Source organism: Phasianus colchicus, chromosome 1 (assembly GCF_987193195.1).
Source record: "Phasianus colchicus chromosome 1, bPhaCol1.hap1.1, whole genome shotgun sequence".
Lineage (NCBI taxonomy): Eukaryota > Metazoa > Chordata > Aves > Galliformes > Phasianidae > Phasianus > Phasianus colchicus.
In genome coordinates, this window is record NC_143436.1 from 12,936,197 (window position 1) to 12,962,607 (window position 26,411).

Below are 26,411 nucleotides of genomic sequence, written 5' to 3' on the forward strand. Positions count from 1 at the left end.
TTTTAAATAGTGATTCTACAAATGCTCAAGAAGAGGGCCTCAAATGGATGATATGGGGGGGGGGGGGGTATGTGAGAATATAATATCAAATACAAAATAAAGCATAAAGTTTTTTTTCCTTGCTTTATGAAGAAATTCTACTGCAATCAGTAGAATTTGAAGACTTGAATGACAGAAGTGTTAAGTCCATGAAAATGAAGACTTCATATATAACATAGTAACCGTGAAGCTGTTGGCTGCAGGAATTATAGGTGAATGCTTTGTGCTAGAGCTATCAAATGAATATCAGAGAGATCTGTAAACTACTGCTCCCTCCCAGTTAAAATCATGATGGCCAACAGTAATCTCCTTTTATTAACGTTTACTGATCACTCTCATCCTTAATGATCATCATTGGACACGGTGAACTGAAAAAGAGAAAATGCAATGCATGCCCTCACCCTCAATTTGGCAAACACTTTGCTTCCTATTTGATGAGGCAATAAAGTATTCCTGTCCTGTAATCTTTCATTTCAACAGTGAAAAATGGAATAGATGCCACTACTTTATGTCGTGAAAAATAATCAGAGCACTTCTGAAAGCAAATGCAGCAGAAGGTTCTTTCGTCAGAAGCCCTGTAGTAAACTATACTCTGCTAACCCGATCCCCCATACTTTAGCAGGGGGCTTGGGCTTTGTCTTGTAGCTATTTATTTTTACTCGTCAGCACAGAATTTTGAAATGAAATAGAGCTCTACAGGCTTCATCACCATTGGAAAAATAAAATCAGAGCATAGCCTCACATGGAGTTAGTATCCATCATATACATCAAGGTATTCTTTTATTTCCTTTCTTCTGAACCCGTGAGTATTTCATGATGTTAGATAATCAGTGGTTCAACCCATGCATTTAAAAGTGGGTTCTCCACAATATCTGCAATTCATTAAATTTTTACAGACTTTTACACTAGAAAATTGGACTTGGCGTTTGCATTCTCACAACTCTTTCAGTCCATACTCTGTTATGATGTTATGCATCATTTCTTTAGGGAAAAATAGACCAATATGTTAACAGTAAATTCTCAAAGTATTTTGGTTTTTTTATAAATATGTAAAATATCCTCTGAGTCTGTTCACTTTAAAGTATATATTTACAGAAATATAATACCTAATTTTAAATTTTCACAGAACAGCTAAGTTGTTTTTTTTTTTTAGTTGCATAGCTGAAACAAGCTCCATGTACTAACTCACCTTGGAAAAGGGATGTAGGCACACATTTCTGTGTGTGTCAATGTGCATGTTTGTGTATTTCTGATTTTGCATGGAATTTATCAGTGCCTACTGCACTAGGTGAATTTTAGGTGGACAGATACAAAAGCAACATGAAGTTAATTAGATGAAAAAAAGCAAAACAAAACTGTGCAATATTACATTACAATAAAGTGGGCTTGTAGTATTTAAACTAATATTTTATTCTACCTCATGAAGAGGACTACACTAGGAATTAAGTTTACTATAGGGGCAGTACAAGATTTGCAGCTTTCTTTTTGAATGTTTACGAATTACATCCCAAGATCTGTCCCAGGATATACAGGACTGTGGGAACCAGTGCAGGGATAGTTTCCTACAGAATTTACTGAAGTTCTTGGCAGATCTGGATCCAACATCTGCCTGGCTTCTCTGCCCACTGTGTCCAGGATACTGGCCCTGCTATCTTAGCATTTTCAAGATCATTACATTAGTGTATTTAATAATTGTTAATATCTGGATGTCTTCTCTACTTCAAGTGTTAAGGCTGGCAGATGTTAAAATACCTTATTTTGGTTTACACTTCCGTGTATTTCTATGTACCATGATGTCTCTCTGATATATAACTAAGCTTTGCAATAGCACAACTTTGAAGACCGTGGAATTGCCATCATAGTAAGACAAATAGAACAACCCTTTCTAGAGCATTTAGATATTCTTATACATAAGCGACAGGAGTTAAACTCTTTTCCTTTCTTCTAGACCAACATATCTAGGGTTCATAGGAAAGAAAAAAAAAGTTCAAAAAGCAAAGTGCTTGTGTGTGTCTATATGAGTGTTTGTGTGTCTGTTCGGAAGAAAAAAAAATCCCTCACTTCCTCTTGCAGTGATGTCATACAAGATATGCTACTGTTGTTGGCTGGCACAGCTGTTGGAACAGTAAAGTAGTTCAACTAAAATGTGTTTTTCTCAAGACTGAGATCTTTGTTTGCATGCCAGTTTTCTAGTTACTGCTACTTGTGGTCACCCTGGTGTGTGTTCAATGTTTGGCATTTGCTTTAGTGACTTTATCTGACCTCACTATCCAGTTATTTCCCTCAACATCCAGCAAAGAACTGCAATTTTACTATCAGAAATCGAAGCATTCTGTATTTCATTTACTGAGAGAGATAAATCTTTGTTTTTCAGAGCTTCCATATGGCTGGGAGAAAATTGATGATCCCATTTATGGCACTTATTATGTTGAGTAAGTTCCCAAGTTCAATATTAAGTTGCTGTTAATATGTCATAATGTAATGTTAGTATCCTCTGCAGTGCTTAGCTGGCAAGACATGGGTGCAGTCACCGAATTTGGATACAAATGGGTACAAACACTGAATGTTAAACTAAAGGTATACCAGGAATTCTCAGTCATCAGTACAGTTAATGTGACCAAATATATTCAGTGTGTCTCAAATCAGTGACTCAGTCATTCTGTTTCTTGAGGGTCTGATTTCAGTTGGAATTTGTAAAATAATGTATTAATTAAATAAACGTTGTACTTCTTCTGTAAAATTTGGACATCCAGTGAGGTGCAGATCTTATTAGTCAATGAATAAAGCAAAGCATAATCAGTTTAGCTCATTTAAGACTGCTTTCCTTTTCACAAATTAGATCTTCACACTCTGCATAAAAATTTTAGGTCTGTTATGTTTTATTTCACAACACAGTCCTTGCATTCATTTTTCATATTTTATTTTAGTTGTGGAACATGAAACTCCTGTGTGTGAAGAGGAATAGAAAGCTTTTGTTTGAAGTAATAGAGAAAGCCTGTTCCAGGTAGTTACCACATAAGATAGGTAAATCAGAGAGATGATTTTGTATGCTATTTAGCTTAACAGAGTCAATTAGATTTATGTAAGGTGATTGTAGATTCAACCTGTGATACGTGCTCAGAATGGTCAGTTTTTATTCTCTTCTCTCCTATTAGCATCTACTCAAAGTGCATAGGTCACTACAAAAGTAATGCCATCTATTTATTTCTGCGGAAACTACAACAGATACTGCGAGCATAATAACACTATTTGATAGAGCAAATCCTCAGCTACAAAACGCACTTTTTCGATGTAGTCATTACCATTAGTTCTACATTTTCACCAGCGATGAACAAGAGCCAGCATGCCGCAGTCATGCAAATCTGCATGGCCATCTGGAATGCGGCTCGTCTCTCACATCCCTTTTGCCAGTGCTGAAATGCACCACCCACCCCTCACTGTGCTCACATCCACTGCCTGGTCTCCATAAACATTCAGCAAATGTCAGTGAACGTCAGTGGGTGCCATTTCTCCCACATAGAGGAATTCAGCTCCACACCTTTGCTTCATTCGCACTTCCATGTCAAACAGCATTCTGTCAGACTGCCCCTCTGCTGCTGTCAGTCTCGCAGCAACAAAATGTAACAGAATATTGGCAGGAAAGTTCAAACGTTACTGACATACCACCAATATCCATCTATCCACCAAAATAATAAAATAGGAGGCATTACTTTTGGAGCAGCCCACGTATATAGCAGAGGATGGAGAAAGCCACAGCATTTTTACAGACTATTTGTTTTGAGAAAGGTCTATCCATTTCTTTTTTTTAATTGAAGAAGAGAGTCTTCACAGAGGATAGTACCTGACCTAAAATTTCAGTTTCAGATCCTGGCACAAAGCAGTAAAATTATTCATTTCAGATAGAATAGAAAATGTTCATTTGTGTATCACATTGTTCCCTTGGTATCTTGAATCCATACCAGTGCTTTGATTACAGGATTGCTCTGGACATATGTTAGGACAGCAGATTTTTCCAGACCATAGGATATGCAGCTGTTAGCATGCACAGGGTCGAGCTGGACAGAGGAATCACAAAAAGATCAGGTTTCAGAAGGGTTAGAAGATGTCTGAGAGATTCACCTTTCTTCACTGCTATAACAGCAGCTTCGCTGGCCCCCATGCAAAGCAGACAAACAAATGGGAACTGTGTCTGGCCACTGCCACACTGAGTCCTTCTGTCCCACTCTCCACATGCAGTAGCATCTGCTCTGCTGCTTTTTGCCCCCAACTGCAAGAGCAGCAACCCCATCTGCTTTGCTGCTTGCCCAAGCCAGCTTAGTCGTTATTCTTCTCTACCGAAAGGTAAGTCCTTAAGTAATGCCATCAAATTGTGCCTGAGATCCTTTATGAACCTCAGAGTAGTTAGTGGTTGGTGTTTATGTATCTTTGTACTTAACCTCGCTGAAGTTTTCTACACATACAGTTATAAGCTGCTGGGTGTATTCTGCCTTGGTGGTTTTTACTGTATTTTGGCGAGTAAAAGGTGTTGTGCAACTTCTATGTATTTCTTACTGAGGCCCCCTTTGCTATTAGTGCAACCCAAGGCACTGTGGCAGTGGTGAGGCTCACACTTCCCCTGCGTAAGGAGCAAGTATATTCATCCCCATTTCATGTCCATCCACAGGTGAATAGACACAAAGTACTCAACGCAGATGTTATCAAGCAATTACATATTTCAAGGCCGTTACTGCCAGGTTTCTTCATCCTACTGCAGATAAGATTTGTGGAAAGATATATAAAACCTACTTGTAGGCTCAGAGGATTTAAGAAGTGGAATAAATGTTCACAGGATGGCATTAAACATGCAGCCATGCTAAGTTCATAAGGAGTTTTATAGTCAGTAAAACACAGTTGTACTTTAATTTGCTGTCTGAGCTCAATAAGTTTGAAACAAAAATTGCTTCCCGTTTTTCATTCTAAAAAGTAGAAGTTACTCCTTTTTTATTACCAGTATTCAATGGATTAGTTCATTTTTAACTAGATACAATCAGTTAACATGAAACCGTCTTAATTATCTCATAATAGTGGGGTAAATCATGGAAATCTGTGTTATGAACTTTCTCACATTCAAGTCCAGTTCAAGTTTATATGCAGGCCTTTAAAACTGTCAGTGAAGAAAGGGCTCATATTCCACTCACTGACTCATCTGTATCACATGGGAGGAGTGTAAGGAAGGACAGTGGAGCAGGGAGATTCAGGTTCACTTTATGTGAGTCAGCTATCCTCAGTTGCAGAACCTGAGACCAAGAGATAATGTGAAAAACAAGCAAGCAAACAAAAACAAAGAAAATAAAAAGGACCTGCTGGCAAAGTTAACTAAGATTTATCATACCGTATTTGCAAATTCTGTTGAAAAATCAGGTCCCCAGTATAACTTCATCACATAAATCATGCATGAATGTAAGTTCAAGACACTATTAAAATTTTAATTTGGCTTGTTATGAAGATCTGAGCTTCATTTGTAAGGTGTAGACATCTCACATGAATGAGAAGTGTTGGTATACCTGGGTTAACTTCAATGCGATTCTCTCTTAATTTATAAACTAAGAGCTAGCAGCACTTATCTGCACAAGGCTATGGAGAGAATGTGGTTGTTAAAGTGCACTGGGTCTTTCAGCATTCTAATTGACAAAAGATTATTTCCCCCTTTAAGGTTGATTAACCACAACACAGAGTTCAATTTCCTGACACAGCCTCTGTAATAGAACAGCTAAATTGGCCGTACAGGTATTTATTCTAGAAAAATGTATCACCTTAACTTACAATTTCTGACAATGTTCTGTTATTACTCAAGAAGAAAACCTTTCCAGAGTTTGTTTTTGTTGTCATAAAATAGTAGTGACTGAAAAATGTGAATGTAAAGAAGACTCGATAATAAATTATCCATCAGAATTTCTGTCTTGTAGGCATCCTGATCCTCAGAACTGCTTTGTTGGGTTTTTAACCACAAACTACTAATAAACAACCATCCATTAAAGTAGCTAAGGAGAAAAATAGGCAAAAATCCTTCTGCTGATGCACATGTTTCCAGGATATCTGGTGCTGACCATACTCCTCATGACACAAAATTCACTATTTCAGTTTTGCAGTTAAAAGCAGCCCAAACCCTACAGCTTGCATGCTGTGGGCTAACAGTAGCGCTGACTGCTCGTTTTTCTGTGCAGGGAGATGATCGGGGTTCCTGGAGCCAGAAAGTGAGCAAAATGCAGCATGATTCTTCTCTGGAATTTTTTTATGTGGAATTCTATCTCTGGAATAGGATTTTTATCTTTGGATAAGGCTTTTACATTTAATATTCATAGTATAAAATAAAGTTGAATCAGGACCCAAAAAATAATTATGAGAGGGGACAGAGGGAGGAGAAAAAAAAAAAAAAAAACTGTTTACAGAAGTTGATGAGAAGTCTTATTCCACAGGTGTGGATTAGTTACATTCCTCTAGGTAGGCACTCCCCAGTCTTCCTTCTGGACCCCAGTTAGGAGAATAGCAGAGATGGGATTTTTAGATAGGAAGAGTACGAAATAAAATTTTCAAGTCAAGAGACAAATGCTCACTGAATTAGATGCTGAGGGCAATGAGCAATACGACTAAACACCGAAGCACTTATTTGTAACCATCTCTAAAACTCACATTTAGATTGTCTTATTAAGGCCTAGTTCAGTAATACCTATTTTGTATGCAGTTGAAGTACCCAGATGAAAGCTTAGAATGTCCTTCCTTTCAAGGAAAGTACTTAGCTTAATAACTTCATTCTCAGCTAAACTCATCAGTAGCAATTTTTCTGATTTAGCTATGGAGCTGTAGAGCACTTAAAATTGCACGATAGGGAGGTGCTTCTTGTCTCATCAGTCTAGGAGCATAGATCCAGTGTAACTGATAAAAAGGACTGATTTTCTGTATAAGATTCTTTTTGGGTTGGGGTTTTTGGTTTTGGTTTTTTTTGGCTCTTATTGGGCCCAATATAATACACAGCTGTATGAATTTGATGGAATTTTCACAGTGTGTTTTTGAAATGGCACTCTACTATAAAACAGTCAAAATAGGAAAATAAATTGGAGTTAAGAATTACTGAGATTGCATCAACACCCTGAGGTGCCTCAAGTATCTCTGCTAGTCCTCCTGTCTGATATGTTAGAACAAAAAGGTCATTTTCAAGATAGCTATTACAGAAAACATTTCTGTCTAAATATACTAAACCACAACTCCAGCTCCTACTAGAAACTGCTGAGAGGCAGCTGATAAGAAATTCTAGCTGTTGTGGCAGTATCACAGAAGCTGATTTTCCATGAGCCATTGACACATCCCGTATTAGGTAAAATCCCTCTTTTTTAATCACATGTAAGTTTGTAAGAGACAAAGGTTATAGGAGCGCCATGGTCTTCTGGAAGGGCAGCTGAGGACTGAGATAGGATATTTTAGAGCCTCTAAAATAGAGTTTGATCCCTTATTTTAGGCAACTAATTCAATATCCTGTGTAGAAAACTGTTTTCAGTCTTATCAAATGCCATCATAAAACAAGCTAGACTTTTATCCTATATATGCTATTGTTTCATAATTTCACACTTCTGCTTGAAAGAAGCCTAAAGATTTCATGAAATTCCAACATTTTTAATATATACTACTGTTTACTTCCAAATATTCACAAAATGCAACCATATATCAGCATTCATTCCACTTGAATAAAAAAGCAGAACTCCTTTGGTGTTCTGTCATAGGACATTCTTTCACTGGTCTTCCTGTAAAAACCTTTGTTGTGGATTCATTTTATTTTATCCTGGGAGATCAGAACTTCATCTAGTATTTCACATGGTGTTTCACAATTTCCTTTTGTAACAACAAAAGTAGTATTTCTTTTGTAGTACTGGAATACATTACGCTATAGATAGTAGATGAAAACTACCATTTTCATGCTCATATTGGTATTTCACAATTATCCTATGATCATTTAATGCATGTGAGTCTTGTCTTCCTTCATTTCTAACTGATGAGTTTCTCTCTCTTCCATCATACGTATCTAGGTTTGCAATAGACAAAGGTGATGAAAAATGACCCTGACAATTCCAGCAAGGTCTAAAGCCTAGGAAAGCAAAGCCTGCAATCTTAATCAGTCAGTATAAAGAAGGAAAGAATCAAAAAGAATCTTCTATTTTTGCAGTATAGTTTAATATTTATGAGAAAGCTATTAATCAAAATTTTACAGTACGAGTGATATAGCTGCCACTTGAATGAGAGATAGCCATGTTAACAAAGTAGCAACTCCAGAATTTATAATATATTCTTCCTGTCATTAAATCAAAGTATCTTCTCACTGCATTAATCTTTGTTTTCCAAGAATAATACTCTCCCTTAGGACTTAATGACTTCCTTCAACTCCTTCTTTATGTCAATTCCACTCATTTTGTAGTAATGTTAGGATCTGAATCCTGAAGGACCTGAGTAATGCTTAATGTTTGGGCATAAAAGATCATCTCAAAATAAATAGAAGGAATTCAACCCATTTTGAGATCTCAGAAGTTCTCAGGTCACCTCTCCAAGTGCTTAAAGCCCATGATCAGGATTGACTTTGCAGAAAAAGATTAGTACAGAGTAGCTTAGTAAGAACAAATAAGGACTGATGTGTTTAAGACCTTATTTTGCATTGTGTATTTACTTCCCCAGAGCACTATCTGCAGCATAAAACTTTTTTTTTTAATTGTGATCCTATCATGACCTTATCTTTTAGAATTGTTCGATACTTCCTCCTAAATCCCCTTGACTTCTTCAGAAAAAGTGAGAAACATGTAACAGAATTGTAGGACTATTTGTTAATTGGTAAAATATACACTTTAAGTTAAAGTATTAAAATCGAGGATAAGATTAGAGTAAGTAGTTAAGATAGTAGTTCCAAGCAAAATAAAGAAAATTAGTGATGTAACGAGAGATGTATTTCCTGACTTGCTACAAGAAATGTAATACTTTTTTTTTTTAAGGTGAAAAAAAAAAAAAAAGGTGTACAATGGTAACTTATTCTACAGTTCATTATTTATGCATATAGTTTTAATCTAGCACTTGACTTAGTTTCTGAAACGTCCTGTTTTTCTGTACAGCTTAGCAGGTACATAAAATAGAATTAAAAAGAAATAATCTTCAGTTACTTTCCTATGCTACATATATTTCTTTTTTAAGCAGTGATCATTAAAACCCTCTGTGTGGCAGGTTTTACCTTTTCTGTAAGTAATTTTATTTACAGCTAATCAATAACAATGAAAAAATATTGGTTCAGTCCCTTTTGAATCATGCACAGAACAGTGTTTGTACTAAAGACATGAGAAACTGTTGTTGTAGCACGCTTCAGCAGTACTGCAATTTACCATGTAGTCCCATAGATCAAAACCATTTGCCTGTAGCAGAGTTCAGCATATTGAAATGATAAGGCACTTTCCAATGCTGTTCATTATTTTATGCGCATAGATTGTGCATTTCTCATCCCTACAAAAATTATGCAGAGTATAAGGGACATGCTCAGGCCCATTGGGGTTTCATGACAGTTTCGCTATCTAACCACACACACCTAAGTCACATCCTACTGTGAAAATAATCATTTTCCCCAACTGAACCCAATTTTTAATCAAAACCAAATTTTTTCCAGCCACATAAATAGAAGAACACAATTTGAAAACCCTGTGCTAGAAGCAAAAAGGAAACTACAGCAGCATAACATGCCCAACGCAGAACTTGGAACAAAGCCTATGCAGGCCCAAGGTTTCCGAGGTACAGTACCATGTCAGCCTATCTTAGTTAAGATGAAAGATCCTGCTCTCCTGCTACGCGACAATGATTTTGTCCTAGTCTGATGGAAATAAGAGTGTTGCCAATTCTCACAATGTTATCACCTGCCTCCTAGCATTTTTCTCTCCTAAAAGTTCCAGTTGCGGGACTCGTGAGACACCTAAGAAACTCTAACCTCCAGAGTCGCAGGAAAAAGAGACCAGTTGACCTTAGTGTTTCCTGAAGGCTGAGAAACAGAATGCACAATAAGAGCCCCAAAGTAATTTTCTAAATAAAATAATAACTTCTATTCTTGGGAATGCGTGACTCTCTCTTGAGCACCTGAGGTTGGCAACACTGAAATAATTAATTGTACTTTCTGTAAATTACCTTTAGTTGATGTTTGGTATGTTTCTTAGCTAGCTCATCTAGCAAGCATCAATTAAGTTAAAAGCCTCAGGCACTGTGCTGTAGGAGTTTGCAGAAATACAGCCTCTCCGTAATGTGAAAATTAATGTGCTTACAATGAGCTGTGTAAGCAGCAAAGAGTACTGGTAGAGACAAATAAACTTTAACACGAGGTTCCAGCCGGAGAATGAGGCTTCTTCTCCTTTGTGATAGTAGGCAGCTCCTCATCAACCCTGCCTAGGCCCAAACTCGTCCGCCTGCGCCCCATTCCGCAGCGGTCCCGCAGTGTGAACGATCTGTCCCAGTGCTGGCGCAACCCCGCTGGGACACGCGGGCCGTACGGTACGTCCTGCCAGCCCCACTGCACTGCCCGCTTAGCCAGATGAATGGAAACCACCACCTTCGCACATTCCTCCTACCCTTCTCCACACAGCAAAGCATGGGAGCGAGGCAGCGGGAGGCTGCAGCCACCCACACTGCACACCGGGCACGCGGCAAGGGGACGGGAAGGTGGCACCGCCATCACAGCGGCCAGACCTGGCACCAATCCCACGTGCTTGGAGAGGGGAGATCACCGAATGTTTATCACTGTCTGTAACACGTGGCATGAGAAATACAGGGGATATTTATCTTATTGCAAGTGAGAGGGAAATTGTACAGAACGTATTACTTTGTAGACAAAGCTCGATTTATAGTTTAGGGAAGAGGTTTTAAAATTGCCTCACCTATCATTTTTATTGTTGTAATTATTTTAGCTACACAGTATCCACTTTTAAATGTATTTCTAATATGAAAGAATATAACTCCCCACTTACGGCTGATCTGCCATAGATTAAAACACGTTTTAAGCTTTGTTTTAATATAAAAACTCACAAATATTTTTTTTCCTGGAATGCCTGCACTCTTTATTTCCTCTGTTTTCATACGCTGTCACATGCTGCCAGCTGGTATTGTTATCTGCTGTCCCTGCCATATTTTGACTAGATCAGAACTTTTGTCTTTCTTGTTTGTGTTGACTGATGTAGAAAAACCACTCTTCACCCGTGATGCATCACAGCTGAAGGGGACTTTCCTCAGCACCACTCTTAAGAAAAGCAACATGGGTTTTGGATTTACCATCATTGGTGGGGATGAGCCAGATGAGTTTCTTCAGGTGAAGAGTGTAATTCCTGATGGGCCTGCAGCACAAGATGGGAAAATGGAAACAGGTAATTAAGATGGTTCTTTTATGTAAGAAATACAATGATTTGTGATTTCTGAGATTCACTCTGTCCATAAACACATGCATTTTTCCATATCAGTTGCTGTGTAGGTGCCTAATAGTTCCTCTGCAAGAAAAGATAAATTCTCAGAGAGAAATTCCTCTTATTTTTTCTCAAATTGCCAAGTAGCTCATCTTTTCCTTTTCACACTATTTTAAGGGAAGAAAGATCTCTCCGTTCTCCTACATTGAAATAGACTGAGAAATGTTCTCCATTCTACTACATGAAATCTGGTTATAATGTTCTTTGGTTTTTAGCCTATTTACTCAAGGGGAATTTCTGTATGGACAGGCAGAGAGAACACAGTCTACTAAGGGAAAAATTCTGGCTTTAGAAAAGATAGCTTTGCAAAACAATCAAAGTCGAGTCTGATCTAACCTTGTTTTCATTAGAACATCAAAATGAGTTTTCAGTGTGACATATGGAGACGTAGGCATCTGTGGACTACTAATAAAGAATCTGTGAAAACTAACTGAAGAAAAGAAACTTCTGAAGAGATCTAAAGCTGCTATTAAGATCTGGATCACTGCTGGAAATACTTTCATATCCACAGATTGATAAAAATTGCAAAATGCCTTAAATGTCTCTAGGGTCTATGCATGGATGAAGCATTTTTGAAGGATGATGAAGTCAGTTTCCTAGTCGGCAATTATCTCCTGCAGGAGAATACAATGGCAGAACGATAGAATAAGTGGAATTGTCCCCAGCCACTTTGAGCCCATTTGCTCAAAGTAGTGCTAACTTTGAGGTTGGATAAGGTTTCATCCACAGGAGCATAGAGAATTCTGAAGGATAGAGATTCCACAGCCTCTGCTGGCTCCTGTCCTGCAACCATTCTCATGGTGAAGATTTTTCTTCATTTTATCTGATGTGGATTCCCACTGCTACAGCTGCTTACTGGAGACTGTCGTCCTGCATCGACACAGCCCTGTCACTGTGCACAGTCTCTCTCAAGCAGTTCTTGTTCCTCACATACTAGTTAGACATCAGGGCTTATACATAATTTTCCATCCATTTCTCACTAACATGTTATAGAACAAATAGTAGTTTGGGATTCCTGTTATCTTCACATAAAACCCAGTTCATGGTGGCCAGAGTCACCGTGGAGATGCAGAAAAATTTCTAGCCTGAGACAGTTCACTGTGGATGGAGCAAAGCAGCAGAGAATGTTCCTTATATTCTGTTACAGTACAGGGAGCAAACATGTACACACACATAAGCACAAATAATGTAGGTGGAGTAGTCCCACATGATTCTTCTGGAAATTTCCTTTCATCCTTGTTCTGGTACTGCAAAGGAACAATTCAGACCATCATAGTTTATTGGAATAAATCCTCCTAATCTTTTTCTGTAGGAATCTGCAGGACTTTGCAAGTAGGAAGTGTGAAGGTTGTGAAAAGTATTATTTTTAAAACACTGTAATTTGCCCAAAGTTTTGTATTACTGTTGGCATGATGTTTCTGATGCCGTATTAATGAATTAACAAGTAATTCATATTTTACAAATAATAAAATGTAAGAAGCAGAACATAGATTGTTTTTTGTTGGTTTTATTAAAAAAAAAAAAAAAAAAAAAAAAGTCTACTGGCTTTTTAATTTTCAGTTCTTCTTACTGTTTTAATTTCAAAATGCAACTTGGTTGCCAAAGGCAAAATTAAAGAGGTAGATAAGCTTAGTAACATGATCTTCATATCTTCTAATATTTTGTTATTACCTTATATGCTGCATGAGAGATTTTCTCTGCTACTCGTAGTTTAGCATTCTCAGATGCAAAACCCAAATACCTGCAAGTGTGTCTGGTATGGGGACTGGTTGTGAGGAATTGTTCATATGGAATACTTTGCTATGGAAAAGAGAGTTTCCTTACATCTTATTTAAATTCTGATGTTGAAATTCAATATAGATGTCCTTGATGTTCATTACGGTAGCCACAGACTGTAATGGGAATACATGGGGAAAAAAGATGAGCTTTGAAATGAATCTTAAAATAGATTTTTTTTTTCCTGAGATAATTAATTCATCTTAAGAATACATGATAGAAATATACATTCAAATCTGCTCTATGGTTATGTTAGTCTGTTATGTGCAAAGTTAAATCTGAATAAATTCTGTAGGCAGATGTCTTCATTTTTGTGAAGACTGACAGGGTTCTGTTGTAAAGTAATTAGAGAATCTCAGGCTAATGATTGTGGCATCTAACATGGTTTCTGTGAATATTTGCAGTGATTCTTAAATATGATAATGGAAAACTGGGTAAACTTATGTAAGGTCAGAATATTCTTAAAAGCACTATTCAGCCAAGTGATTGCATACTCAGTACTTTTCAAACTAACAATCAAACTATGATTCTCTACCTATTCAAACATTGTACAATCTAATTAGCTGGAGGTATGGCCATCCAAGTCCCATTAACAGTGTTTGTTGATAAAGCTCTTAAAATGCTATGTTTCAAAACTACTTGAGATTACAGATCTTTTGTTTTGTTAGGTAGACATCACTACATGATGAACAGAGATTTTAAATAGGTTTTAAACAGAGCTTTTGAAATAGATTTTATTTATTCTTTTGACATGAACGGTGTGTTGTGCAATTTATGTGCACTCCTGCTACAATCACAGTCACGGGAGGCTTTAATAAGCAATCAAAATATCATATTGTGTCAGCAGGGTACCACAGTAAAAAGCTTGAGGACAATGGCTCTACAATCTGTGAAGCGACATGGGTGTGAGGGATAACCACAGGTGCTGGTGTACCCATCTGTGGTATAACTCTGGACTCTTTCCCTTGCAAGGCTGATGCTCTTTTATTTTATTTATTTATTTATTTATTTTGTCAACTGGTAAACAAGAGGCTAATGTTTCAGACAGGCATCAGACATGAGAAAACAGTAAGGAAAGACACATCTCATGCACCTTACAGGATCCTGACTGCATGCTTGAAGACACCAGGTGTACTTACTCTAATTGTTAAAAAAAACTAACTCATAGAAAACTAATAATGTAAATTTTTAAATCATTTTACTTCTCTACTCAAAAGTTTAGTGTTCAGATACAAGTACAGATACAAGAAGAGAAGGATGAAGCTATGTAAGATTCATTGTGATCCTTTTAACCTGATAGCAACACAGTGATTTCACCAGCAAAACAAAACAATTTTGGATTTCATCACTTGGAACATGGAAGCTGCTGCCTGACATACTTGTCATCACTGCACTGCTATGAAACAATTAATGCAGCAAGGCAAAGTGAGTGCACTGACATACAACATTGCTCAGAGCACAGTGCTGGGCATTAAGAGGTATTGCTGTAATTGCTGCAGACCCACAGCAAACCTCACAAGCAAACTCAGAGGAGCCACATCTCAGTGGATGCATCAGAAACAGACAAAATTACATTTTAGATCCTATTTGCCAGATGTTTTGGAGTTCCTGAGGGTTGTTATGCACTTGTGTAAATCTGGCATCTGTGATCTAATGGCTCTTTGAAAGGCATTTGCAGTATTACTAGGACAAGTTTTAGCATTTGGAGTTCAATCAAGCTGCTGGATATGAACAATACACCCCACAGCAATTCCATCTACCTCAAGACAGCCTAGGAGATGCTGAAACCACTTTCCTGCGAGGTTCCATTGCTTTATCTTGGCTGAAGCCTCACACTGCCAATAGAAAACTGTCTACATTTAAGGGGCTGCTGAATCCCATTAAAATGCTGAGTGAAAGTCACTGGTAAAAAACTGCATGAACATGTAAAGATTTTTATACAGTGAATGATTTTGAATGACTGCCATGTTAAGGCAAACAAATAGTTAGACCTGCGGCTGACTTATATCAAAGTTTAAGCTGCAAAAGCTGAAACTCTCTTCCAATTCTCAAGGTGATTCAATGTATTAGATAAACTAAAACACTCATACATAAACAGGCACAGGAAAGATTTTCACTAAGCACATTTTCGTAAGCTTCAGTTCCTTTGGTAAAAGATTCGAGAAACAACAATAGTGCACTAGTAACTAACTGGGTTTGTTGATGACCCTTTTGACTGATAAATAGCCATGGTCATTGCAGGATGAACTTCCCCGAAATGTATCCACATCTGTGATGAAGTCATATAGCTCAAGAATTTGAATCAAGAATGGGAAATATTCTCTCTCATTTCATCAGCCAAGCATACACTTGGCCAGCTGCAAGATGCTAAATTATCTGTAAACAATGCAGACTTCAGCTGTTTTTTAGAATCTGTTCTCTCAGAAATTGTAGCTTTACTATATTTGTTAATCTATTCTAGAAATAAAAAAATAATAATACATTTAAGATAAGATTTAGCTAATATAAATATAAATGTCTACATGATAGGTGTTAACACCTACTGGTTAACACTACCAGCAGGTTAAGTAGTGTTAACCAGTAGGTGTAGACACTTGTGTAGATTTCTATACTTGTTAGCTACTCATCAGTGGAGAAAAATATCCATCTTTTGTACGACCGTTTTTAGATGACTGTAGAGAGATGAAGTCTAGAATTAGGTGAGGTCTGTCTCACATATACCACTCCGAATTTCTGCTGCACTTATGAGATATCCAAAGGGAATAAGCTCACTGTTAGAAATACTTGATGGAAAGATCCACAGCCTCATTGATATCCATGGGCCTATCATCAGATTTTGTACCAATCTCCTATAGATAAGGAATTCTTCAAGAAGCTGAGGTTACTCTAAATGCAAGCAAATTAGACTGTGCATACTTGTTGATCTACAAATTCATTAGTGTTGTTATTCACTTAAATAAGCAAACGTGAAGTGATAACAGGGAGGCTGACCCTACAGTGTTCCTAATCTTAGGGAATAATTATCTAGTCATCATTCATGCATCTTTCTGCATCGTAACACTAATAGTTCACAACCTCTATAAAAATTACAGTACTCAAGAGAGAAGGAATTGAGTACGTTTGCAAAAAGCTCATACTTATCACTGGTTTGCTTCCATTTTGTTGTCCATTGCATTTATCCATTGTCAACTCAGATGAACAAGCCATTATCTCATCCAGTATCTGATCAAGTGAGATTCACTCTGTCCAGTTACAGCAAAGAGGAAATGTTGAACTATATATGTATGAGGAATGCCTTCCGTGCAAATAAATAAATCTAAATTTAAAAAATGCATATTTCGGCAGTCAACTAAGAAAGTGAATACTGTAATCTAATATCATACAGAACTTACTGTATCATGACCGCATGCTACAGTACCTATCTGCTTTTTCAAACAGATCAAGTCCCTCTTAGATGCTGTCAGTCAAGATCCGAGTGACACTGACATTGTTCTCTTTTACAGTATTTCCTCCTCTAGCACCTAGCTGGTTTCTGTGATTGTCCTATCAAGAAGTTCACTAGCAAGGAGCTCAGTGAAGAACTGTTCACACGCATATGTAGAACATCATTTCCAGCAATACCAGAAGTTGTCTGGAATATAGTTAGCCCAGTTCCCTGACACTCTTTCACCAGCTCACTCAACAGCACCAGAAAGATTGGTGTCACAAATTAAGGCATTGTTTTTTGAACACTAGAGACTGCGTTGCTACTTGTAGTTCTGAGGAAGGAGTGTCATCATTATTCCTATGAATTTCCAGGCTGAAATGCTGTTTTGAGATATACCAATGCCTCACCATGTGTCAGTCTTGCAGATGCAATCTTATGCCATGCAGCAAGTGTATGAGATTGGAGCAATGTATACAAATCATTTTGAGTTATCAGACTCCCCTGATTCAGCCTGAAGAAGAGGAGGATAAGGGGAGACCTTTCAATGTCCATGAATACCTGAAAGGAGACTGCAGTGAAGATGGAGCCAGGCTCTTTTCAGTGATGCCCAGTACCAAGGCAAAAGGCCACGGGCTCAAACTGAAACACAAGAGGTACTATCTGAACAACAGGAACTATCTGAACAACTTCTGTGCTGCACAGGTGCTAACTCTCCTGAAGCCATCTGGCCATGGCCTTGGGTACCCTGCTGTGGGTGTCCCTGCTAGGGCAGGGTTGGGCCATAAGTACCCAGAGGTCGCTGCCAACCTCAGTTACTCTCTGTTTCTGGGATTCTATGATATTTCTCCCCAGAATAGCTTGCAAGTGTCATGTGACTAAAGCCAAAACAGCTCAAGATGTATGAGGGCTGCTCCAAAATTAATGTCTCCTATTTTGTTAGTCCACTAAGTCAGAGTGATATAGCAGAAGAGGATGAACCTTCCCACCGATATTACATTTTGTTGCCATGAGACAGACGGCAGCGGAGGAGTAGTCTGACAAAATGGTGTCATACAAAGAAGTATGTACAAAGTAAAGGTGTGGAATTGAATGCCTCCGTATGGAAAAAATTGGCACCCATTAACATTCATTGGTGCTTGCTGAAGATTTATGGAGACCAGCCAGTAAATGTGAGGACAGTGGGGTTGTGGGTGCTGTGTTTCAGCAGTGGTGACAGTGACAGTGGTGCAGATTTCTACGAACATAGCATGCAGGCTCTTGTTCATTGATAGCAAAAATGCATAGATAATGGTAGCAGCTGTGTTGAAAAATAGTGTTTTGTAGCTGAAAATTTTTTCTATCAAATAGCATTATTATGCTCTTTGTTGTAGTTTTCATGGAAATAAATAGGAGGCATTACTTACAGAGCAACCTATGTATATAGGCAAAATTAATTCCGACTTTTGAGGCAAATTAGCATAGTGCTGCTAATGGGAAGGGAAGGGAAGGGAAGGGAAGGGAAGGGAAGGGAAGGGAAGGGAAGGGAAGGGAAGGGAAGGGAAGGGAAGGGAAGGGAAGGGAAGGGAAGGGGAAATGTGAATATTAGCTAAATTTTAGAATATAAATGTTTGCATTCCTCTGCTTGCAGAAAAAAAGCAGAAGTAAGTATGATCCAATTATACTTAAGAGATTTCAGTCCAAAAACAGATGAAAATGTCACAAACTTTCTATTTGATTTCACATATTTAGTCTGTCACTTCAGCTGGTGGAAATGATATGACTTGCATTTTTGAATTCTAAATGGTGACAGTAAAAATAATACTTGCATTTAAGAATATTAATAGCAATAGGGCAACAATGCCGCAGAAAGATTTTCTTTTTTTTTGCAACCCCTTTCCCTTCCATATTCTAAAGTAAACAATTCATTTAACTCCATATGTAAATAGAGAGCACTTAGGTTACTGGAAATTTTGAATGATTGTTTTCTAACATTTTTTCATTATACTTTTGTGTTTCTGTTGCTTTCATAACCTTTCTACACTGGTCAGTGTGATATTGTAAATTTAAAGTAGCCAAACACCTGGGATAAAGCGCCCACTTCCCTCACAAAGGTAGTGAGTTCTAATCTTGATGAGGTTCCTATTACAGTGTTTTCTTCTCATCTTTATTTTGGTACTCACTAAATTTCAGGGTACACTTTGAATGATAAGCAGAACAGGCACTAAAAAATTCCCACCCATATTTCTTATACCACACTCTGTTACTGTCTAGGTCTGAGGGTTTTGTGCGCATCCTTCCAATTTCATTGGTTGGCTGGTGGGATATTCAGTCGTCTTGTTTTCTCCCTAAGGTGCAGAAAATCCATATGTCACTATCTGTTCTGCCTGATACAGAGCTAGAGCTCGAGTCCGTGTTGCTTATCTGTCAAGCTACTCAGCATTCATTAAGCACTGCATACAAATCTTTCCTATTAAAACCATCCCACTTTGCATAAATATTCCTCGAGGTATGAAGAGAGCTATTGATTCTTTTTAGCTCTGTCATTTGGCTATTCCCCTTGAAGTTTTCAATTAAAATTGTTTATACAAACTGGAAGAGCAATTACAGCAGAACATCTAACTTGGATTTCAAAATACTTCTGAGAAAGGACTTTATGTTCTTTAAGTTATAATAATTAGAAAAAAAATAAATTCTTAAGAACTTCTTGTCCTCACTTTACATGGTGTCTCACCTCATGCAATGATTTTATTTTCTCATTATTATGGGACTCAGTGGTACCTGTCTCTGTGTCTTGTTTTTTAGCCCTAAATTTTGCCATAATTCAGAAATTTGAGGAATCTTCCATATTCCATATTATTCTATAATATTTAAGCATTGTACCTTACTTAAAGGTTGTTAAAAGCATCACATAAAGGATCATAGACCCTAAATAAGATGTCAATCGGAAGGGAAAGGTTATTTCTAGAGAACTGAGAATACCAAAACTCAGAGTGCAATTCAGATGGTTAACATAGGTGTCTAGGACCATAAAAAGTGCAAGACATCCCACCTACCCTCTTGATGCCATTTGAGAAATGCAAAAATCTCTTGTACATCCTGTAACTCCAGATACACATCTTAAATGGCCAAGGCTATTGAATGGCATAAGCAACCAATTTCCTCTAATACCTTAAGAGTGAGTTAGTGAACTTCCTTGTCTTTCGTAGTCATCTATCACAGCAAGCAGTGGTTGATTCATTAGTGTACTACTGACTCTTTTCTGACAATTTTTCCCTAGCCTAATTCAAAGCTCAGGCGTGATTTATGAACACTTGAAATAACAAGCAAAAATCCTTTGGCTATTCAAATAAGACTAAATATTGAGCTCAGGCATATACTGGAGGTTATGAATTCACTTTCTTCTTATAATCCAGAAGGATTATAAATTCCTTCTTCTCATTTTGGAACAGATATTCTTGGTGCCCATAAAATATACACCAATTTTAGGACTGGACAATCTATGTGATTCTTATATATTCTTGTAGTGACTCTTGCTCAAAACAAACTTTTTTTTCAAGTGAAAGAGGAATCTGGACAGTTTAACAATCTTTCATTTTTCTTTAAAAAAAATCCATATTTGTAGGCAAAACTTCTGGTATGCATTGTTTGTGGTATTTAATTCAGTCTGGGAAAAAAAAGAAAAAATCACAGGTTACAGAACATTTTGATTTTCAGTTATTATTCCTAAGAATGATTATCTATGCTTTCTACTTAAAACAGTAAGATATTAGTCAGACAAGTAGATGAGGTTCCAAGTGATGTTAATGTGCAGCATAGATGTCTGCAGGACTTTGTATACAAGCAGATCTCCTTGTATGTAGTAAGTTAATTCTAGTGCTTAAGCCATTAGACAGTTCTTCCAGTACCAGCCGTAGAAAACTGAAGAAGTTTGAATAGAGATGGCTGAAGTTTGAACATGTCCAGCCATGCTAGATTCCACATGTATGGCACTTACTGGCTTCAACTTTGCCCAGGTTTTCACACCTGTTATGTTTTTATTTAACCAAGAAACGAAAGCTGAAGCATTTTAATGAGAAGAGAGAGCATAGTGCAGATGTGGCTTGCAGTACTATGAACAATTCTGTTTCTTATGGGCAAACAGAATACAAAAGATACATGTAAGACATATTTACTCTGTTTAACCTAAACCACCAATCTAGATCTTTGTAATGTAAGTAAAAGGAGATCTGGTGCTACAAGCATCACAGAATCATAGAATCCTTAGCACTGGAAGGAATCTTTAAAGGTCATCTAGTCCAGCTGCCCTGCAATGAATAGGGGCATCCACAGCTAGATCTGGTTGCCCAGAGCCTGATCTAGCCTGGCCTTGAAAGTCTCCGGGGACAGGGCATCCATTACATCTCTGGGCAACCTATTCCAGTGCCTCACCACTCTCACTGTGAAAGACTTTCCTATATCTAACCTAAATCTATCCTCTTTAAGCTTGAAACCATTTCCCCTTGTTCTCTCACAACAGACTCTACTAAAGTCTTCTTTCCTGCAGCTCCCCTTTAGATACTGAAAGGCCACTCTCAGGTCACTTCGCAGCCTTCTCTTCTCCAGACTGAACAGCCGCAGTTCTCTCAGCCTGTCCTCATGAGAGAGGTGTTCCATCTCTGGGATCATTTTTTGTGGCTGTCCTCTGGATGAGCCCCAGCATAGGTTGTCTATGTCTCTCCTGTACTGAGGACTCCACATCTGGAGGCAGTACTCCAGGTGAGGCCTCACAGCGCAGAGTAGAGAGACAGGAGCACCTCCCCCTCTAACTGCTGGCCATTATTCTGGGCTGTGAGGGCACATTACTGGCTTATATCCAGCTTCCCATGCACCATTATCCCCAGGTCTGTTTCAGAAGGGCTGTGCTCAATTGTTTCATCCCCCAGCTTGTACTGGTAGTGGATGTTGCCTCAACCCAGGTGCAAGACCTTGCACTTGGCTTTGTTGAACCTCATGAAATTCCCCTGGGCCCACTGCTCAAGCCTGACTAGGTCCCTCTGGATGGCATCCCATCCCTCTGGCATGTCATCTGCACCCCACAGCTTGGTGTCATCAGCAAACTTGCTGAAGGTGCACTCTGCCCCACTGTCAGTGTCATCAATGAAGATATTAAAGAGTATTGATCCCAGCGCTGACCCATATGGGACACCACTCCTCACTGATCTTTGAGCCATTAACCATCATTCTCTGGACTTTATCCTGCTGCCAGTTCTTCATCCATTGAGCAGTCCACCCATCACATCCCTGTCTTTTCAATTTGGAGAGAAGAATGTTGTATGTTACTGTGTCAAAGGCCTTTCTGACATCCAGATAGATGACGTGAGTTTCTCTTCCCTTGTCCATTGATACAGTTACACCATCATAAAAGGCCACCAGGTGCTATACCTTTAGCATAGAATGAGATCATAAAGAAATTAAGAAAGGTGGCAAAATAAAATACAAAATAGTAAAGGTAAAAAAAGCAGAAATTGTGTTTGGAACATGAACACATCACAATATGCACAAACTATGCCATGCACAAGACCAGAGCATATGACAGTTCTCAGAAGCCCATACATTTGTTCTTCAGTGTGAACTCCATCATACAAAATCTGCAGACTCTCTGGTTTGGACATTTTGGGTTGGTAGCTGATAAATACATTGTTGTAATTCTGATATTTATTAGGACAGCTTTTGTAAGTTTTGGAAGTTGCCAGTTGAGTAAGCAGTGTGCAATGACCTCAGTGCCTGCCAAAAATGCTGCTATTGCAGAAATAACTTCTCTCCTCTCAAGTATAATTAACATCTGTCTCGCATGATTTGGCTATTTGTATGAACAGACAAAAATATACATTGAAAATAATAGCCGTCATCATCTCATGTGCAGTTTCATTCAATAAATAATGACATCTTATTCCTTATAAAAAGAATAATCTAGGAGGAGAAAAAACTTCTTTCTGTATAAAGAGATGATGGGGAAAGTGAGATCATACTGCACTAATGAGGTTAATAACCTAGAACTGTACTTTTCAGTATCATCAGCCATTACACCTTCAATTTTCTTCTAATTTGGCTTATATATAATTCTATTATAGCATTCAATTATCAAAACAAAATGTAAACATTCAGCTCAGTTTCAGATTTTTTTCATTTTGTATTAAAAATTAAATACAGTAAGAATGCATCAAACCCAAGCGTTCAGAAATTCAGCTCTTCATTTGTCTTGAACAGTTCATTGAGTACAAATTTTAAAGCAAAAATTTAAAGCAAATTTTAAACTCTTTGAATACTTGAGCATTGTTTAATTAATTACTTTCAAGTTACAGTTTCTGCTCCTTATTTAGAAGGGGAAAAATTCAACTTAGCACTTATCAAATGTATTTCTTGAACAGACTAACATCTGAGAACTTCAATTTCCCCATCAAAAATGAGAAATAGTCAATTCAGAGCTTTGTAAAGTGTAGTGAGTAATGCACTTAGCATCCCCCATTATAACTAGTTCAAACAGTGAAGAAAAGAAACCCAATGGAGGTTTATCTTAGCAAGATGTCTAGGCTGAGTGCTATATGTATCAGTTGTGTGGGGTACATTACAACAGAAGTCTGTGCTAAATCACATGTACATCAGTTCTTTTGTCAGTGTTCTGAGTTTCTTACCTGATGCATGACATAAAGTAAAAACATCCAGAGTTGCATTATAGAAGAAAAAACATTTTCAGGCACATAAATTACATTCCAGGAACTTCATGAACCTTTAACTAATGGAGGTTACAGAGACATTTCATGTAATTCTGTTATGACTTCACTTCTAAGGCATCCTTTGCTGTAAGTTACCCAAATTGGGATACTAGAGCAGAGCACTTCTCTGACCCTGTTTCACTTAGCCTTTGGAAGAAGTGCAAAGTTTATTTCAGCACTTATATATCTGCCTCTTTATAATTGATGATACTGACATTTAAAAAAATAAGGTAAAATAAAAGGCTTCTTTGTTTACAAACCTGTAATGAAAATTTCTTGCTAACATGCCTGAGATGTGGCCCCAAGGTGGGCTCCAGTGAGCCAAAGGGAAGATGTCTGCCTGCAGCACAGGCACTGCCCTTCAACAGACCATACTGCCAGACCAGATATCACCCTTGCATTTAGCCCACCAATTTATTGGTAGGCTTTTGGTTAGATCCCTCTGTAAATTCAACAGGAAAATCATGCAGTGTCTCAGTTTGACTCACTGTACCAAAATACTTAGCACATTTATTTGTTCATTCTTTTTGTATCACTGTAGAAGCTATCTATTTCGAACTTGGTTTTTTGTTGTTGTGATATCAACAAGTATAAAATGCTATTTTTTTTACCTCTGGTCATTTTCCAAGCAGGTTGGAGTGGCAGCAACATTATTCAGAGTTCTAAAAAGCTTTCTGTACTCTGCTAGATTGTTTTGAGCAGTCTGTTTAGTCTGTTCTATTCCAATTATTTTCTGTATATCACACAGTATATTTTTTAGGCCACATTTGACTGCACCATTGCTTTCATCAGAAGGAAATACAGTCAGCTATTATGTAAGAGATTCAATCATATCTAGTGCAGTTCTACTTATCTAAACATTTTTTTTCTGAATTGTTTTGTGAAAAAAAGGATAATAATAGTAATTATGCTAGAACTACTGTTTATGACAAATATGCTACTCCATCCAAGGTGATGACCTGATGGATTTTTATTTCAAGCTCTATCATGCTGTAAATACTGTCTTTAGATAGACTGTTCAGTTCTGAATGAGGGATGGTGAGATTTTAAACATTACATTTGCTACAAGAATGATGAATCCTCCTTTCCTAGGATTAAGATATGTAATTTCAAGTCAAATGGAAGTAATATCTTAACAAAAATGTTGGCATGCAAAATTTTCTTTAAAACTGTTTGAACTGAAAGGAACGTTTGCTTTAGAAAGTTAAGTGAGGAATCAAAACCAATATGTTCCTGAATTTTATAGACTTTTAATTGATCTAGTTCAGCCAAAGGATCACAGACTGGCAATGTTTATCTAATCCCAACCCAGAAAATGCATCTCATAAAATACATGGTTGTTTGTGTGACCTCCTTACCACCAATACCTTAATGTTATATTTACCAGGACTCTTAAAGTTGATGATTCTCTTAAAGCTTGGAAAGCAGCGTGTTTGTCTGTAGAATATGTGTAGGTATAGATACAGTGGCCCAGTGTGACTGTGGCTCCAGCACTGACACCAGTATCAGCCCTCCCTGAGGCTGCTCTGCACGCTGGGTCTTTTTACAGCAACGTCCTATACAATCATTTTCAAAGGCATAATCTCAGCCAGAGGATCACTAGAATAATCCAATTCTGTGTCACCCTTCCAAATATATTTTTTTCTAAGCTAGTCTGTTAGAGACAATCCATTAGGAAACAGTAGTGTATTCTATATAGTGAAAGTATCTGAATGTATCTTTACATGATCAATAGATAGTACTATAATAATGGTTCTGTACTTGAATTTTGAGTTGTTTGTGGCACACCGCCTTTATGTGTGTTCATCTGTGTGTAGATGTGCACAGGGTGAATAATTCTGTATAATTGTATGTGTGTGTGAATAAGTATGAATATATGTACACATTTAATATATATGAAATATATATATAATTTAGTCAATTTCAGGAAAAAAAGTTCCATTTCTAGGATCTCATGGAGACAGAGGTACTATATCCTCATTTCATAATATCAGATATTCTTCCCAAATATCATTGAGGGCCTCTGTGTTAGGGATCAGACACTTTTGTAGAGGGACGGTCTGGTCCCAAAATACATTTCCCACACAGAAATGCATCCACATGTTGATGTAGCCTTTTGTGGGTTGTGCATGAGAACTGGGAACTAATTCTCTTCCACTGTAGCTTCTGTACTAAACACTCTCCACCTTGGATTGACAGGAAGAGCTGAGCTTTCCCTCTACTGGATGTTCTATCCAATAAGCACAGGAGCAGCAGGTCTCTCTCGATTTCTCTCATGCAACCTTTAATGCAGGGGAAGGGGAAAAACCAGGACAAGTGCAGGAGCAAGAAGGGATTACACAAAAGGCTCTAAATCAAAAGATAAATAAGAAGTGCTGTCTTGGTATTTAAAGGTCTGTTTGAACAATGCAAATGCATCAAATGCATGTAGGCAACCTTTAGTCTGTTATTCTCCACATATGATTGTTTTATTTTGAGCTATGACATAGATATGATAAAAGAAATCTGAAACAATTCCTCTCTGGGTAGAGACTGGAAGGAGAACATTGATGGGTTAAGCCAGTTAGTCCTCCTGTTGTAAGAGCAGATCTATCCAATGCTGTGGTATGCTTACTCCTTGGTGTTGTACATATGTTTTACAGCATTGTTGTATCTGCTTCAGCAGACTGAGCAAGAATTTTACATTTTCTTGGAGCATCAGCAAGTTCCTTTCCCAGATCTCAGATCTGACAGAGTCTACCATGACAATTTTTTTTTTTACCTTTGTTTGCATTTTGCATTTTGCAATGGCAGTTCTTAGAGTGTGTATGTTTCTATAAAACCAACTCCTTCAGAATAATGTAAATGTTTCATGCATCGTAGCCTTACTATTATATTTCTATCAGTGATGGAATTAAATGTTTTTTGATTTAGCTGGAAAAGAGAAATAACAGTAAGCTT

At 37.7% G+C, this 26,411-nt stretch overlaps 1 protein-coding gene across 8 annotated transcripts in view; it reads left to right on the plus strand.

Annotated features, from left to right (window-relative positions):
* Positions 1 to 26,411, plus strand: part of MAGI2 (membrane associated guanylate kinase, WW and PDZ domain containing 2) — a 708,093-nt gene that overhangs the window by 552,380 nt on the left and 129,302 nt on the right. For 5 of the 8 annotated variants that reach the window (XM_090135446.1, XM_090135428.1, XM_090135442.1 and 2 more), the window contains exons 7-9: positions 2,414 to 2,471; positions 9,707 to 9,828; positions 11,259 to 11,441. In XM_090135446.1, coding sequence (XP_089991572.1) covers positions 2,414 to 2,471; positions 9,707 to 9,828; positions 11,259 to 11,441 — 363 coding nt within the window. Of the gene's footprint in view, positions 1 to 2,413; positions 2,472 to 9,706; positions 9,829 to 10,446; positions 10,576 to 11,258; positions 11,442 to 26,411 lie in introns of all 8 variants that reach the window. The other 3 variants (XM_090135412.1, XM_090135421.1, XM_090135418.1) reach the window with 1 other exon arrangement.